At 33.2% G+C, this 19297-nt stretch overlaps 2 protein-coding genes across 2 annotated transcripts; both read right to left on the bottom strand.

Annotated features, from left to right (window-relative positions):
- Positions 1 to 916: 916 nt before the first annotated feature.
- LOC120346158 (nose resistant to fluoxetine protein 6-like) lies at positions 917 to 8193 on the bottom strand. Its single transcript, XM_039415825.2, has 13 exons — positions 7847 to 8193; positions 7344 to 7486; positions 7003 to 7175; positions 6548 to 6660; positions 5894 to 6058; positions 5612 to 5801; positions 4739 to 4913; positions 3932 to 4011; positions 3721 to 3843; positions 3227 to 3401; positions 2608 to 2797; positions 1570 to 1728; positions 917 to 1170 (listed from the first exon to the last, which is right to left on the bottom strand). Exons 1-13 carry the CDS (start codon positions 8163 to 8165, stop codon positions 917 to 919), a joined length of 2259 nt encoding a protein of 752 aa, XP_039271759.2. The 5' UTR covers positions 8166 to 8193.
- A 1206-nt stretch (positions 8194 to 9399) lies between these two features.
- On the bottom strand, positions 9400 to 16719 carry LOC120346038 (nose resistant to fluoxetine protein 6-like). Its single transcript, XM_039415670.2, has 13 exons — positions 16371 to 16719; positions 15757 to 15899; positions 15310 to 15485; positions 14768 to 14892; positions 14448 to 14612; positions 13841 to 14030; positions 13435 to 13612; positions 12898 to 12977; positions 12196 to 12318; positions 11538 to 11712; positions 10971 to 11160; positions 10527 to 10685; positions 9400 to 10206 (listed from the first exon to the last, which is right to left on the bottom strand). Exons 1-13 carry the CDS (start codon positions 16681 to 16683, stop codon positions 9959 to 9961), a joined length of 2265 nt encoding a protein of 754 aa, XP_039271604.2. The 5' UTR covers positions 16684 to 16719; the 3' UTR covers positions 9400 to 9958.
- Positions 16720 to 19297: the final 2578 nt, after the last annotated feature.

Here is a 19297-nt window from a genome sequence, read left to right as displayed (position 1 = left end):
ATATACCTACCAAATAGAATCAGATTTGAAAATATTTGAATCGGAACATTCTATTTCGATTATTTCTGACGTAATAAAGAAGCTTTCTTACATCACATATATTCCGAAATCTTATTCACAATTGCAAAATAAGTAAAGTAACTGTATATTTTCATTTTTGTAATTGTGTGATTCGTTGGTCATGACGCATGTTTACATTTCCGCGAGGTAAACCAGAAGGAAGATAGTCTTCAATATTCATACGCACATATTTTTATCAACATTGTTCAAAATGAATGTGTTAAGATCACTGACTGAATTTTCAAAATTTTCTACAACGGTTATAAATATTGTAGTCGACTGTTTTTTGCTGCTGACTTACTGGCGTGCTGAAGAAAAAGCTATATTCTGGACTGGTCTTGGATTTTTTATCGCATCTTCTGTTGCAAATGACATATCTTTAATCTGTTTGATCGATTCCCGCGTCGAAGAAGAAGATTTTGGAAGGTGGATGAAACGAATATTCCACTTACAATTTCTCTGGATAGAAGCAGTTCCGAAACTTTTGATCAACGTAGTTTTCTGCATCATGCAGTGGAATACTAGTGGAGTTATTCAATTGTTAGCTTCCTTTTATTTATTTTATTCAACATACTTAAGATGGATGGAATTGAAAACACAGTAATAAGAATAAGGCGTGCTATTAAACCCCTGGCATTTCAGTTTAAATGCAAATTTGTTTACGATAAACATGAATATTTTGAATTCTATTTTTGTATTTCTAAATGACATATACATGGATTTAAAACAAAGCCCAATTTTCACTTATAAGAGTTGATTGAATTAAAACAACCAAAAAAACAACAACAATATATTTCATAGAGAAATACTTATTTGTATAATTATTTATGTAGATTGATTCAATTCTTTATTCATTTCAAAGTTTATCACAGTCAATATCGACACTATTTGCATGTATGATTCCGTTCTCAACCCCATGTTTTTCATTCTTTGCCGATCCAGTATACTCTTTATGTATATCATTCTCACGCGATGATGATTTCCTTGAATTTCCCGAATGTCCCTTGCCAGATTTATAATGTGTAAGTAACGTTTTAACAATACCTGTCACAGGTATTTCCAGAGCCATTGAAAACACAAAAGATAGTGCGTAGGAAATTAGAAGCAAAGCTGAAATTAATAATTTTTTTAAATTTAAATAGTAAATTTGTTCTAATAAATTAATTTACTATAACTATCGTCGACTAATTGAAAAGTGGGTATAATATTGCTGTTTAAAGCTGAAAATAGGCTGAATTGTACCATATTATTTTTTAGTTCAGCTTCAATCTATATTGAAAGTTGAGAGTTTTTCATAATTGGTGATAGAAAGACTACTAATGTTAATTGATGTAGAATCAATATTAAGATGTCATTGTACTTTGATAATAATCGATAACGACCAGTAATCCTAATAAATATATAGAGAACATCATTGGGAAACATTTCCCCAAACTTGCGATTAAAATCTCAAAAATGAGACTGCGGTTCTATTCTAACAAAAAATTCCAGGCGTTTATTTTGTCTTACCACAGAAATAGTATATTACTATATTGACAGAGAAATGCAACTCGTATTCCCGTGACAAATATAGATACATGACAACTATTGGATGAATGAGATATGCACAATAAGTGAGTCTACTCAAAGGAATGAAAACCTTCCAGCTGAGAAATCCGTTTATAGGACCTAAAAATAATCGATCGTAGTTATATTTGATAAAATTGAAATGAAGATGAACAGTCCATAATACGAATTTTGAATAGTATTCTACTTAATTGGATATCAAAAAAACCATTCCTACAAACAACTTCTAAGATAGCCGTTCACGGTATCTGAAAAAAGCAATAGCGGAAAACTCTTGTTTGGTGTTTTTCATAAAAAATCTCGTAAAGATGTGAGTCGCGATCATATTCATTCTCCTGAAATCATAATATTTGACTTTTGTCACTTAGTAGGTACTGCTATATATTACATTTCCATGACCTTTGTACTACACAGACTGTAAAAAATTAACATATTTGAAAATAATTCAAAGATTATATCAAAAATTCGTAAAAGAAAGCGGAGTTTCACATTTTGGACTTGTCCAACATTGTTCAATTAATATGCCTATAGTTACTGAAACGCACCGCACTGCAAACGAGAAAAATCTTGGCCGTCTCAGTTTGAACGGGGCTTCATAGAATCGTAAAGAAGATTTTCGAATGCAAGGTTCCGATAAAAATGCAAGAAAAGGACACTTTACGTCTTACGAGAACGTTTGATTCGGTGCAAAGAAAAAAATTCTCCCGAAATATTTTCTCGATTTTTACGAAGTTTAGTGAATTCCATTAGGGATTGTTGCAATAAAGTTGAAGCTTTACAGATACGTTAAATGTTCGTTGAGTTCGTTTACGGCTTTTAAGAATATCAACCACAACTTGAAAGCATGATAGCTGAATAAAGTATGCTTTTTTAAAAAAAAATAACAGTAATCTTCAAATTACAATTCTATGATTTTTAAGAATAGACATTATACCAAAATAATGTTATTTTTCAAAACATTATTAAGTTCGATTCTCTCACCCCCATAACCAGATACGCAAGCAATAGTAAGCCAGGCGAGACATAGAGCCCACACAGGTCTTGCAACTGCATTGTAAAACGATAGGGCATTAACACTTGGTATATAGTTTTGTGAGATTGAGCCCCAGAATCCATATATAATAGCGAGATCGACTGCTGCAACCGTCACCCACATTAGTGTCACAAAAACCTGAAACGTAAAGTTATGCATGTATTAACGGACGACGTAATAATGGCGTTTAACCCGCAAACAAAAGAAAAATGATTCAGTCCATAGTGCCTTCAGCTAAAATATAAAAAACGTGGATCATGACGGTACGTTGTTTATTTTTGTATTTGATATATCAGTATAAATATGGAGATTGATACGAGAAATAACGCTGTCAGAAAACAGCTAAGTAAAAGTGAGTTCTCAAAGTGAGTAAGTAATAATACACGCAAAAACAAAGTAAAAATTCTTCTCCGGTAATGAAATCGTAATCTAGTCTTTCTGCAACGAGCATAAACCTTTTTGGGTATCAGGCAACTTGAACTTTGACAGAACAGTGCAAAACAGACATCTTGTGTTAAATTTTTTTCAATACCTCTCTACTTCCCCAAAAAGTAAAATACCGCTCACTTCGTTCAGTCGAATCTTTCTCTTTGTGGTATGAATGAAATAGCCCGTGGCCATACCAATTACATAAGGCCCAATTCTGCACCACGGCTTAAAGTAGATATCGTAAAAATACGGATCTTCGACCAGCGTAGGCGGAGGAGTGCTATCTGTTTCTGTTCCCTGCCCAAGAAGATATCTACAAAAAATTTACAATTTTACTGTCTTCATTACAGCATTTTGCCATAGCATTACCTGGATTCATTCCCTAACTCATTGTAGTAAGTACACATATATAATATACAAAAATGACTTGACGGTACGTATGCAACTTTCTAATTTCATTTCAAAGTATTGAGTTGAAAATACAAGTAATGCAATCTTCTTTTTTGCAATGCATAGGCCATTTTTGGATCAACATAGGCTCTCTAAGTTAATATTATTAAACCAGTGTAATTAAATTATGTTTTGGGGTTTTGGGTGTCTCAAATAACACACGATCAAATTTATTGGCTCACCTGCATAAGAGCGCAAGATCGATCACGTCCGGTCTCACATTGTAATATGTGGACAATGCACCAGTAATGGCGGCACTTCCTAACACCGTTCCGAAGACAACACTCAATCCCGCTTTAGGATGCCTTGGATAACATTTAAAAAAAACGATATGAATAAAGCCGTTTGGACAAAGCGAAAGCATGATTTTTAAAGTTTCAAACAATATCTTACCGATAGAAGAGTAGCAGAAATATAGGAGATAATAAATAAAACTGCATGTCGTTTGCCAGATACCACGATGCAACGAAACACTAAAAACAAAGCTATGAAGTTAACTGTCGATAGTTCTCATCATCGCCAACCATCTCTTGTGGTGGCAGAAGAACTTGATCAGTACTCTATTCATTCGGGAATATTGCATGCACAACTATGAAATACTTAGCATTTTCAGTTATTTTTTATACTCTACCCATGATCTGAACTTTTTGAACCATAATGAATAGTTTAAATCCATGAATAAAACAAATTTACAGGAATTTGGTAAACATAAATATATATAGAAATAACATAGGAAATATTCTCACATATATAATATATATATACGTATATAATCTGGGCATATACATGATGAAGTCCAACGATTACCCGTAGTACCGATATCCTATGCGACTTAGGCTACACTGGAATTCGTTATCTGATTATATAAGAGATTCAAATCAAAATTAAAGATGAAGTCCTAACGCCATAGCAATTCCCATCGTTAACGGTAACAACGAAGCTGGGCAGTACGAGGCTGGTTAGATTAATGTGGTTAAGTGGTAGTCTATATACGTAGGAGTAAAAAAATACCATATAGAACTCGGAAATTGAAAAAAAAGGAAATTAATGAATAGCATTTTAACGACTACAACCACCTTGGATACTGAAAATTTGAAGTCTATTGCTTCATTAGTTAAAACAACAACAGTTGATGACAGCAGCAAAATGATTCATACGAATATCACGGATCCAAAAATAAATTAAATTGGATTTTCTCACCGATTCTTCCATGCGAGGGGGATACAAATTGTTTATGTACAATAAGTTCGTCCACCAATATTTTTGACAAGGTACAGCGAAGAGATGCGTCACGGGCTGATAAATTAATCCGAAACCAACTTTTTCGTAAAGACCAACATAAAAAAGTATTGCAAGTGCATAAACCGGTGTAAGTCTATTGAAGCAAATAAGAAAAAAATTAAAGACATTTCTATTTGATCAATTTCAATTATAAAAGCTAATTATTTTGTCTGAACTTCAAAAACTAATATCAAACTCATAGTTGTTGTTGTAGTTTTTTCAGATCATAAGAAATAACGAGATGTGGTTGTCGAGAGATTGCTGTTATCGCAGATTACAATTCTCGGATTCAAACCTATATGAAAACCCAGCGGTTTGCCTTCCTGGCTCAATACTTCAACTAATGGGTGATGAGTTAAGTTACTTATTTCAAACAGTAAACATCGCATGTTCCTGATGTGCATCAATTGATAATGAATATGTAGTACGATACAAAAAAACAAGAGAGCAATGCTCAAATATACAGACACGGAGGCAAGAACGAAGTAGTCTTAAATCTTTTGTACTGGTAGTCTGACCGCCAGATCACTGAGATGTGATCACGGAACCCACGACACGCAATTTCTATTTTCGATGACGTCATCACACAAAACTTCGAAGTAAAAAACGAATCCCATAGAGCCCAGAGATATTGGAAATAATTCAAGGTAATAGCCCTCTAGCGACAACAACAAGCTTCGCGCACTGAAAATTTTGAAGAAATTGCTACGGTAGTTAAAAAAACAGCAATTTTTCAAAACAACAACAACATAATAACAATAAATAAAATGCTTGTGCCACGAAATGATTTACCTCAAATACCGGGTCAAATACATCAGTAGTACATTAAGTTTTCCATTCCTTTTATCCATTTCTCGCAATCCCAAATAAGCAACCAGAAGTCCGCTCAAAAAGAAAAAGGTGTCCACTGAAAATGAAGCATTGGCAACACCTTGAATAGCTCCATGATTGACGTAATAGTTGGAAATGTCGATAATATTATCTGAAGCAGAAAACAAACCCAGAATAAATTGAAATGTATTTAGTTGATTGAGCTTATACTAATGGTGAACACAGTTTGACTCAAGAATTAACCTGTGAATCCGAATGTTGATGAAACTGAATGTCCCAGAATCACCCAAGTCATGCTTATGAAACGCAGACCATGAAGGCATTCCAAATTTCCTTCTTTCTGTTCAGTGTTCAACAAATTTTTTGTATTTTTGATGATAGAAAACGACAAAATTAATTTTTGTGAGACTGTAATACAAGGATAATTTTGAAAATATATTGTTATTCTTGGCTGTATAGTTCATTATTCTTAAGTAAAAATTCTACCACAAACATATATGTATATATATGACTTACAGCAACCAATTTCCCTTTTTTTTATATATTTGATGATTGAGTTGTATGTCACGGAAATGCCTATTGTTTCGAAACTAATTTTAAACTCAGCTTGCGTACTTGTTTGGATTGGATATTACATTTTTTCCGAGTGATGATAGATTGGTACGCTATTGAATTGGAACACTTTCAATTCTAGTCCAGAAACTGTCGAAATGATTTGCAAACAGAATTTCCAGTATTGTATTTCGTTTGAGTATATTAACTTGACTTGAGAAACGTAAGTTTTATTGTAATTTATTGAATCTCATATTTGATATATATGAAAAAAAAACAATTGTACATACTGCTCATATAATAATAAAGTAAAATCTAAAATACAACACCTATTCAATCTAATACCAGATATTTCTTTCGCGTTATTTTCTTCGCTCTTTTTTCGGAGTTTCATGAATGTGAGCAATTCAACCGCAGTTCCCGTAATTACCAACAGGCCCAATAAACCAACAATTGTACTAAATAACAGAGAAAATATTAATATTTCTATGTTTCAACAAGTTTTACCAACGCGATGACAAATTTTTACAGATGTTTTTTTTCAATGTTTTTTAATTTTGGGCAAGCGCTCGGATCTATTAGTTCTCATTGTTTTGTTCTAACAATAACTTATACACACTAAAGTTGGATTGTATATATTTTGTATATTGATTTGCTGTACAACCCCATTTTATTAATGTGGCAAAATAACAATTTTAAGTCATATCAGCGTACAGTGGAATGATTTGAATAAATATATATATCATATAAATCTACCTAAATGTTCCCGGATTTAAACCTATATCATATTTTAAACTTACAAAAAAATTATGTCAGGTGCGTCATATTTTTGACTCTCTGGACATAGGACGTTCACAAAGATCCCAGAAGTATCATTGAAAAAAGTAGACTGAATTATTCCTGTAAGTTCTGGTCCCGCACATTTGTCCGGCACGCATATACCAATTGTTAGTCCCGCCATGGTTGTTGCGTTCTAAAAGTGGCTTTTCATTATTGAATATCTGAAATTTTTCAGTAAACAATATCATCTTTTTTTTGAGAATTGTTATAACACTTTAATTAATAACAAAAAAATTTATTCAATCTTTTTTTGTACTTATTTGCGACGAGACATTTTGAAACTGCTAAAAATTGTCTATACCGGTTTTCCAGCAACAATAGCCTGACACATTTGTCCAGTAATTTCTTTTCCATTTGAAGCACCAAAACATTCGAAATAAGTTCCTGTCCAAAGATAGTTTCCTTTCAGTAAACCACTTTCTCTTCGGCCCATCGAATCAGACACTGAGTATTAAAATATACACAAAGTTGATAACAAGTATTCTCAAATTAAAGTCAATGATTAAAATCAATAAAATGCTGAGGTATCTTGTAGATTTCGAACATACCCATACAGGCGTAGATGTTTTTGTGATGAGGATTCACGTCCTAAACATTTTCATACATTTTGCTTTGAATTACTGTAAATATTTTCTCCAACGTATTGTTGTTATAAAACTTTTCAGGTTCGTCAAAAATCTTCGAGAATAGCCACGAAGAAGTAATTTGAAAACAGGGCGTATTATATCATGAATCACTAGACCAACTCATCAAACTAGTGAATTTTTATAGAAGAGTTGAAACAAATTTGGAATCAAAACTTACTTTGTCTTGCATATTGTCTGCCTAGATAATAGTCTAATATAGCCTTATATATTGCATCAGTACATTGCGTATCTTCATATTCAGTCACCAACGCTTTTTCCAATTTTTTCATAGGATTACCATTGTAAAGCTTGAATTTTTCTTCTAGTATTTCCTTCATCTCTATGTAGAAATCCTCTGACTTTCCTTCTGTTATACGTTCTACATAATTTTTTACAAGATATTGGGGGTAAGAAAAAGTATCGTCAGATAAGGCGTTTGATGGCGCGATTCCCCAAAAGCTGACAAAAACCAGCGCTACAATCCTAATGAAAAACATATTGCCTAAACTGAAAGAGCATGAAAAAAAGTTTGATAATCTGGCGGAATTAAATCGAATTGCTCTGAAATTTTCTAACTAGCACCATTACGTTGCCGTATATATTTTGATTCATAAACAAACTTCTATTCTTTATCCTATTTCTACAATGACGTCGCAGTATAGAAGCAAACAATTTAGAAAATCTTCCATAAAAGGACTACACAAACATGCATATAAGAATACGTTATTTATGGTGTTGATATACATTATAGTTGTTTGACTGTGTTCGTTTACACACGAGTTAATGATTATGATTTTCTAAATAAATTTGAAGGAAACGACATACATAGTGGTTGGTATATTTTCCCTGATTTCAAGCTATGTCACCATGATGTCGCCATCATGGTGATGACCTATGTCCTATAATTCATGATTTCTCCAAGTGAAAGCCATAGATGATAATACAATGAAATACTGAAAAATCTTGAAAACACAAATCTTGAAAATAAAACTCTACCGTGCAATTCACAGTTCCCTTGTAAAAGCATTTGTCTTTGTAAAGGCAAATAAATCCCAGGTTACGTAATACATGAGTGTACATCGATACTTTTTACCCACTCAATGGCGTAACAGATATTATAGATAGACTCTTCAAAGTTATACACACCAGGACTCGCGTAATTTTGCTCGTTTTAAACATTGTCTGGACGTTGTAAGACAAGCAGTTACAAATGGGAAAGGAGATATTTGGGTCATTGTTCTGCCCAATGCATCACCTTCTGAATAATTTTGTTAAAACCATCTTTTTAACCTGAGCTATTAAAATTGTTAGGTGTAACGTAGATAATAATCACGTCCGACTTGCCAATTTAGAGAACATAGCTAATTTCCGTGCTTGCATGCGCATTTTAAAAATCAACGACTGCATGTCATTAATGTCTCAGCGATAATTTCAAGACTTACACTTTTGATATCAATGAGTTACTTACTTTGCATGGTTTAACAATGTGAAGATTTGAATTTATTTTTTAGAATGAGTATTTGCTTAAGTCTAACAAAGGTCGACCTACAACCCCTGACTCAGTATTTTTGCTGTCTCAAGTATGTTGAAATGCTAATATTTATATATACTTGATATACACTCACTCGGTGATTAAACAAATCATTAAGCTATTCATATGTTACGATATCTATTGGCACTAAACTAAATAGCAGATCGTTAAACGCTTGTCATAAATACCAGGTTTTTCTCGAGTCCAACACTATGTTCTGGCCACTGTGTGTATTTTGATAACTATTTTATTGAATCTGATACGTACTTAATAAAAGTGCTTCTAGTAGCATATTCAATAGTTGTAGATATAAGACAGCAGTGTTAAACATTCTCACAATTTCTAGGTCGCGATTAATTATCATCCGAGAATATCCCCAAAGAAAACTGAAAACATTTTTGTCACCAGTATGTTATTTTCTCTTAATTCGTGAAGGTCATAGCAAGCAGATGAAAAATTACAGAAGAATTTAAACAATAATAAAGGATTGCAGTGTAATTGCTTCACATTTGTAGGTTCTTGCAACAATTAAAGTTTTGTTCAATTGGGTGAGAAATTTTGTAATATTTAAACGTGTCTTGTCAATTCGAAAAATTTTTTTTTAAGAAAATGCGTGGAAGCAAGTAATATTCCGTGCGTTCACTTGTGCAGCAATAATTATAAACCTGGTTTCAATAAATCTTTGGCATTAAGTCGAACAATAAGCACACTTCAACATAACCATGTATCATTAGCATACAATGATGTAAAAGTTGGAAGTTAGAGTCGATCACAGTCAATTTCACTGTCCGTTTTTCCCAGTACGTTGCCATTTTCTATTTCGATTTTTGAATTTTTCTCTGTGATTTTACCATCAGTAAATTCACTGTTGACGTGCCCATTCATTTCGTGCTGTTTTGCGCGGGGTTTTGTAGACTTTGGGAAAATGAGCTTCAAAATCCCTGCCATTGGTGCTTCGACGGTCATAGAGAGTAAGTAAGCTAACCCAAGGGATAACAACAACACAGCTAGAATAAAAAAAATAAATATATATTATATACCTTTAAAATAGTGAGAAAGGAATACCTCCTCAATGACAGAATGATATTACGTACTCAGAAGAACAATGTTCATCAACAGACAGGGCTGCAATTGTGCCCCTAAAGTCGTTATTTAAAATTGAAGTCAAACTATTTTGAAGTATTTCGCATTTTATCTCCAAATAGGCCTCCCCAAGAGCAGACCTTTATACCTATGGATCTATCTTAATATCGTAAGGAATTATCCTGGAAAGAAAAGTTTGTAGGTTTCTGTCTGGATACTAAACAACATATTAAATATATCATACCAAGATAATAATAAACCATGAGGTAAATAGCGAAATGCATCTCGTATTCTCGAGATATGTATATGTACGACACGATCAATGGGTGAATAAGATACGCACAGAAAGAAAGTCGGCTCAACGGAACAAAAAACTTCCAACTGAGAAAACTGTTGATCGGGCCTGAAATATATAATATCAATAAATCTACTATAGGTTGGAATTGATGTTACCATAATTACATCGAGGTGATAAGGAACTACTCTTTGCTAATTAAATATTGCTTGAGTAAAAATATTTTATGAATATGCATCGTCGTAACGTGTTTTTTCTATGTATGATGATGATTTTCCTGTGATATTTTGGCAAAACATTTGTGATCAAGTTTATTTACAGTAGCGCTACATGGAACACAAAATAATTCAATTAGTATATTGTTTTCTTGCAATCATAAAGGAAATATCTTACCTCCATAACCTGACACGCAAGCAATTGTAACCCAGGACAGGCCAAGCGCCCATACGGGTCTCGATACTGCGTTGTAAAAATACATGACGTTATTGCTGGGAGTATAGTTATACAGAATCGGTCCACAAAATCCATATATTACAGATAGCTCAACTGCAATAACCGCTCCCCACATCAATGTGACGAATACCTGCAAAATGAGAATATATTTAGATTGTCGGAAATAAAATCTGCGGTATCATTGTATATGTAAAAATGAGTTTACTCGAATTTTGTAAATTTAATTTTGTTATGTAATAATGTTGAGTAATTTCGACATAAAATTTATTTTTCAAATTTAGATTGATCATCAGATCGTTTAATACTGCCACAAGCCCACAACTGTATGACATTCTAACAAAATCAAGTACAGTATACTCAAATAATCGGACCTATTAACACTGGTTGAATAAAATGACTGACTGCTAGAAAAAAATGTTTCCTTACTCCAATTTCGACTGAAATGAATATTTAGCCATGGCTAACAGTTTAGTACAAATACTATATTATATGACACTTTCGGCTTACTTCATTCATTTTTATTTTTCGTTTCGTTACATGGATTACGTAGCCAGTTGCCAAACCGATAACATAAACTCCGATTCTACACCATGGCCTGACGTAAGTTTCATTCCAAAACGAATCGTCGCTCGACATAACTGGAACTGGGTTATCATCTGAGCCTCCTATTCCTATTACAAATCTAAAAATATGTTCGTTACCAGTTAATTATAAATGAGTTCTTAATAGATCAAAAAGTTCATCACTAATGCCCTCAAGTGATATTCAGTTTAAGTAAAAATTGAATAGATCTACTCTAAGAACTAGTCAAAAGTAAACACTTTTGGAGCATATATAGGTTCCAGTAGTGATTGTCTTTATGTCATATGGAATTGGTGAATTAAGTCGTCTTTCAAAATTTGAATTGATGATTTAAAACACCAGCCCGTCCCAGAACCACCAGCTATTATTTTATATTTTTGAAATATCTTGGTTTCCCACCTAGTTCATCCAAATACAATGACAGCAGTAGAAGATAGATATGATCATGTAATAAATTGGTGACCCTGACGTTTTACTGGGAGCGTACAAGTGAGCTAATATTATCATTTTGCAAAATTTGTTCTAGGGAAGGCCTTGCTTCTAAGCTCGAAATTTTGGCATAACTTAAAATATAGAATTATACCTGAAAAAGGAAGCTAACGTAACGGCATCAGACATGATATTGAAATGATTGGAAAGTGCTCCAGTGATAGCAGCACTTCCGACAACGGTAAAAATCACAGCACCAATTCCAGCTTTCGGATATCTACAACAAGGCATACGTATAAACATATTTAACTCAGGGACTGTAATATTTTTTTAAATTTTATCCTATATTTTTTAAAAATTAAATAATTACGAACATAGAGCGTAATTGTCAAAACGTAGAATCGTAACAGGCAATAATGAAGTATAATATATTCATATCTATAGGATGTGGATAAACACAATAAACTAAAGCTTGCTTCTCAGGGTAGGCTACTTTGACCAGACTGAGTTTGCATCATCGCAGATCAGAGACCATGTAATCATGTAATATAGTCATGTAACATGGCCAACTCATATCAGGTTGATATATCCACCATTTCAACTCTCACTATTGTTGTCCCTAAGCTCCGTTGGTACAAAGTCATTCTAAGGGTCTTGATAAAATATTTCATATAAACAAGATTTCTCGTTCACATATCTACTACAGGCAATGTCAATTATATACGATTATTTTTAAATAAAAGGCGATTTGACATAGATGAACCGGCAGACCTGATTCGGCCGACTACATTTCAAATTTTAGCATTTAAATGATGTAATGTGTAAGGAGACATCTTCAAATTGTTACTATTCTTACCGATAGAAAAGCAGAAGATATATCGGAGACAAAATATAAAACTGCATATCATTTGCCAGATACCAAACCCAACCAATACACTGAAAAATAAATGTATTAAACATGAATAAGTTAAAAGATAAACTAAACTAATCAACATTGAAGCTTCCGAGATAGAAAGTTTGGTTTCGCTGGGTTTGAAGTGATGGGCAATCGGACTTGAAATTAAAACTATAGATTCGAAATTTAGCATGTTTTCAATGGCTCCATATTTTTAAACATATATATTACATAATTGCACACACGGAAGCTTTTGTTATCAGAATTTGATTTTTGCCAAGCGGGAGTCGGAATCAAAAATTTTTGCAATTCGAAGTCGGAGTCGATTGTAAGTTTTCTCCCATTTTAGCTTCCCGAAATTTACACAAAGTTAAAGCAATAGTTAAGAATTTTTTTCATTGAAAACAAACGCGAGCTGAATTAAAGTACAGTTGATGGTTAATTTTAGCCACCCTAACCACCTAGTCAAATACAGAAATGCTGGAATGTTAGACCCACCATGTCGTTCAAGTCTGGTGGATACATATTGTCGATATAGAGCAGATTAGTCCACCAATATTTCTGACAAGGTTTTGAAAAGGAGTCCTGCATAATCGGCTGGTAGAAAAGACCAAAACCGATTTGGGAATACACACTTACGGTAAATAACATAACTGCAGCCATACTAGGTGTGAGTCTGAAAAATATATAAAGAAAATTATAGCATTTTGTAAAATTTTCTGTGATTTCCGTTAAAATTTCCGTTAAATTACTCCCTTTGCCTATTTTGGAACACTTTATTTCTTTCTCAATATGCATGAAAACTAATTTATTTGTTCAATCTTTAATGAATACTTTCGCGCGCTCAATTTTTTACGATTTGATTACCTCATATGTGTCTAATAAGCAAAAACTACAGCATCACCTCAAATATCGACTGAGATACATCAACGGTACGTTTATTTTTCCATTTCGTTTATCCATTTCCCTTAAACCTAGGTAAGCAACCAAGAGTCCGCTTAGAAAGAAAAACGTATCGACAGAAAATGTTGAATTTGAAATTGCTTGAAGTGATCCATGGCTCAGGAAATAATTTGATATATCGATTATGTTATCTGCAAGTGCGAGGAAAAAAATAACTATATATATATGAGTAATATAAATTGATTATTGTACCTATTTGGAAAACGAAATTTCAATACCATGGTAAATATTGCCTAATGAACAAAATTTGTTCCATTATTCACATTGAACATAATTCTTCTGTGGCCGGCTTTTTTCTAGATCAACGGTATTCTAACTACGGTTTCACAGTAGGAAATAACTACTTCCAAACCGACCTCTAGTCATTCAAAAATCCGACTACGTATATGATTCTGATAGAATATCGATTCCGGTGCCACTCTTAACACAGTGTAAAATGAAATGTTGACTGCTACTACTTCCGTCCCGAACACATGTTTGACAATAAAAGGAAACTGCGGGAGAAACTATATCTTTCTAATAATATACTTAAAATTGAATATGTTGACCTGTTAATCCCAGAGTAAAGGAAACAGTATGTCCTAATATGATCCATGACATACTGATGAAACGAAGTCCGTGCAGGCATTCCAAATTTCCCTCTTTTTGTTCTGTATCCAACAAAGCTTTTGTGTTTTTAATAACAGAAAATGATAAAATCGCTTTTCCATAAGCTGTAAAAAAATATGAGACGGATTTTCAAAGGGTTTAATTTCAGAACATCAATAATTTTTAAAATAGCAAGGAATGTATGTACCCTATATAGCAAATTTATTTCGAGAAAAATATCTGAGTGAATTATATACTTTGGAAATTCATTCTCTCTTACCAGGAATATCTTTTTTAATTTGCTCTTTTCCATTTTTATAAGTCGCCTGTTTTTCTTTTAGTATAATTATTATCTCATATGTAGTTGCCAAGATAATCAGTGTTCCCAAAATACCGAAAATAACACTAAAACCGAAGAATATCAATATAAACATAAGCAGTCAGTATAGAAAGGACACGAAGCTACCGTTAGCTTAAACATTTTTCGAATACTTGTTTATGGATGTAGATTGCGGCACAATTAAAATCATTTGGGACACCATTGAAAAACATTCAAGCTCTAATTTTTAAATTTTCATTACCAACCTTTACGGTGTTCTAGGGATAGGAAAACTGTGTAGAACCGGGATAATTTCAGTCTTTCCAAATGAACGTGCACCATAAATAAGCGATTGCGTGTTTAGAACCTCGGCCGGTACTATGGTATGACAATATATGTTGAAAAGTTCGGCAGCCAGTATGCCATCAATTTTATACAAAAAAGTTCATTTGAGGAAGATAATTTGAAATACCCTTTTGTCAGATTGTGTTTATACTACTTACAAAGCTGTTATATCAACAACATCGAAGTTTTCACTTTCTGGACAAATCACGGTGACGTATATTCCTTCAGGAGTGCTGTTCCCAAGTAAAGATTGAGATATTGCAGTGAGTTGAGGCCCCGTACAAACATCAGGAACACAAATACCAATGGTTAAACCAGCTAAAACCGTCGCATTCTGGAATAATGTATGTATATAAAAAAAAAAGATTTAGTAATGTATAATTTTGAAAGTAATTTCATTATTTTTCTAAAATACAATAAAATTACTACAGAATAATGTAACACCTAATTTTAAAATATTTTATTCTCAAATAGGAAAAATATAGCTCGGAAAGAGCACCATCTAGTGGCCTAATAACGTGTAGTATCAATTCCTAGATAACCTAAAAGCAAACCTCTAAAAGCAAATGGATTTTTTATGTTTGTAACTAAGTACTTCATATTACCGGTTGACTTGCGATAATTGCTTGACACATTTGTCCAGTAATATCTTTATCATTTGTAGCATCGAAACATTCAAAATATGTTCCAGTCCAAAGATAGTTTCCTTTCAACAATCCACTTTCTCGTCTGCCCATCGAATCAGACACTGTTATGTAACAACAGTGGTAAATAATTGCGGGCCATCATTCGAAGAAAGATTTTTGGGAGATTCGCTTACTTTCTGTTTTACTATATATATATATATACATGTTTTGAAAAATTACTATAGATTGCTGCTTGGTTTCCCGATAACCAGCGCTGGATTAGGAACAATCTGGGCTATTGTCAGTTATTTTTATGGGACTGTCCCTTAAAAATTTCCCCATTAATGAATTTACACCCAAGAACAGAGCAAGTTGCGTGTATTCAAACACACGTCCTTTTAAAAATAAGTCAGAATTTATTGGCATCCTGTTTTTAGATCAGATGTTTTTCACTCGCCAGGTGTTCTCTTCTTTATAATCACGGAGTCTGCAACGTTTCTTAGAAAATTGTTAACAATAGATTGACTTCATTAATTTATGATTTACATAAGTTAGCAACGAATTCAACACAGAATCGAGCATAATGTACTTACTCTGCCTAGCATATTGTTTTCCCAGATAGAAGTCGAAGACTGCCGTAAGAATAGCATCAGTGCAAACTGAGTTTTCATCATAAGTTTCTTTTCGTTGTAATAGATATCTCAACCGATCTTGGTCTTTGAATATGTCGGAATTCATTACAGAACGCACAACCTCCTCTGAACTTTTATAAAATTCCTGCTTCTTAGCTTTCACGACATTTTCTATTGCGCCCTTCATCAAATATGGCGGTACAGAAGTCTCCGATATCTGCACAAACGAGCATGTGGCATGTAGCAACACAAATAAGACATTTAACTTGATCATGGTTAAATATATGTTATTGGCAGCAATCTATAGATAAATAAAAAGTAACATAAGACATTCTCAACGTAAACGTACACATATATATAAAAGTTTACAACCAAAATGGTCGTTTTGTACAGCACGATGTTCCAAAAAATGCAGGTATTTTCTATTTATATATTCATTGATGTTTGCTTTATATCGGCATTTTATATTGCAAACCTTTTCCTGTTCTGCGCTCGATTACTAGAATAGCCATAAAAAAACCATTTCATTTGTACTGGAAAACCTTCCGAGATGAAAACTGCTCCATTGATTAAACTGAAAAACATGATTTTACTGGTAGCATTCAAAACCTCGTGAAATGTGCCTTCAAACTTATTGAGCACTCCTCGTTCTTATAAATAATTTGTGAATTTACTTTATATTTCTCATTGTATACTCACTCACAAGTCTGTTGACTTTTGTATGAGATCATTGCCTGAATTGTGATGTAAGGTGTTTAGAGAGTGCTAGAAAGTTTTTCTGTCAATTCCTTTGCTTGAGCATTGGATAAGAAGCGATAAGATCGCTAATAAATGTTAAAGCATTCAATATAATACAAGCATAATTAATTGCCATCTATTCATTGCAACATTACACTTGGGCCTTATGCAATAATGCAAGTTAGTACCTTTACAAATTAATTTCAAAAGATTATATTTATTCAATTAACAACAAACTGATGTACGCTGAGAACCCGATAGAAAAGAAGAATTGGTTGAGGTGCATACTTAATAATTACGGGGACCATGTATTGGCGATAAAACATTTTACATAAAACAAAAACAGCGAGTACCTGATTTTCAAAAAAATTATACTTCGCAGTGATTTATGATTTGGCGAAAGCAAAACAACTGATTCTGCACCAAACTAAACCTACTTTATTCTTACTATGTTTTAAAGGGCAGGGCTTGTTTGCTTTCTGACGTATATTGACAGTATTGTGCAATAACTTTTTAGTTATGCTATCGAAAGATGTTTAAATAATCACCCTGATTCCGATCAGAAAATATTTATTCAATGGACTAATATGGTCTTATGGATCGATGCATATCCGCTTCACGTTAAAGTTAATAATTGTTAACAACTCTTTTTAGAAATCAGATGAAAAAGTTTTGTCAATGAGAGAAAATGCTTTAATCACAGTCATGAGATGCATAAACATTTTATGCTGTTCAAGTCAACAAAACAAACAATAAAGCTAGGATTGAATCACGAGTTGTATCAAGATTCGAGGTTTTAATGTTCCTATTGTTTCATACTTATGACGAAATACCATAGTGTTATTAGATTAAATGTCAATCAGGGCTGTTGACCCTGATGAGAGAATGATCAAATAAAACCCCTTCTAAGTTTTCTGGTTCAAAGTTCAAAAATGGCTTTCATTTTCTCTAAAATCTCCTTTCAGCAAAGTCTAAAAATTCAGTAAAAAATAATTCCTATATTTTTCAATGGTTTGGTAAGCGGGCTCAGATTTTCGGTTCATATTAAGATCAACCATGAAAATGAAATTGGGTCACATGCAATATCGAAACGTTTGTCCATGGTTGAAACAAAATAAAACTTTAAGGGTCAACAGTAAATTTGATTTTATTGCCAAGAACACTTCTGTTCCAAACTTCAGTAGTTAGTTGTTTCATCTTCAAATCAAAACAAACCTCGTGAATCTAAATATGATAATATCCTATACCAGAGGTGGGCAACCCCTGGCACGCGTGCCAAACTTGGCACGCGAGCTCATTTATTCGGCACGCAAGTGAGGCCTCGGAAACGAAATTGTTCTACTTCAGAAAAAAAATTTAAAGACTCTGAATTATCTGATATGAAACAGAGTATTTGTTTATTCATTATGATTTGTTAACAATCCATTATTTTAACTCTTTTTGTCCTTTCATGACATATGGCTACAAACAAACAAATATATTATGACGTAATAAATGAGTGAGCTCTCGAGAAATTTTGTCGGGAGGGCCGCGGCATTCATTTGGCTACATTCTTACGTGATATAGTCCGTCTGTACCACCATTTTTCTTCATTTCTGCTTGATTTATGGAGTTGTACGGCTCAATTGGTTACTTGCTAACTTACTGTTATAAATTGTTTTCAAAAGTAATATAAGCGATTGGGGAAGGGAATACAAGAGGGAAGTGCAGAAAACGAGCTATTGCGTGATTGGTACGCCATTCCCGAAAGTTCTTCGTGTCTTGAAAACTTTGTAACTACATTAATTTCAATGTTTTCATCTTCATATGCTTTTGAATTTTTTTTCTTAGTTATGAACCTTATCAAGTCTCGTAAGAGGAGTAGCCCGAAAGATGAAATCAGTAGTCGTGTGTTTCTCGGAAAGTTACAAAATATAAACAAAACAATGTAAACAATGTAAAATCTCTATCAGTGGTAATGCAGCAGCAGGAGTCGCACTGATATAGAATTAGATTTGCTGTTTTTGTTAAATTGCTTTCAAAATACTGCCTGGTTGTAAATCGTGTTTTCCTGTGTTTGTTTTATTCTTTTTTGGTGGGTGGGCACGTATACTGTACGCTTTTTAACTTTTTTTAAATTATGCCCGTCTCCCAGGTATCTCTGCATTTTG

This window comes from Styela clava, chromosome 8, assembly GCF_964204865.1.
Source record: "Styela clava chromosome 8, kaStyClav1.hap1.2, whole genome shotgun sequence".
Taxonomy (NCBI): Eukaryota; Metazoa; Chordata; class Ascidiacea; order Stolidobranchia; family Styelidae; genus Styela; species Styela clava.
This window is presented reverse-complemented; position numbering and strand designations above follow the sequence as displayed.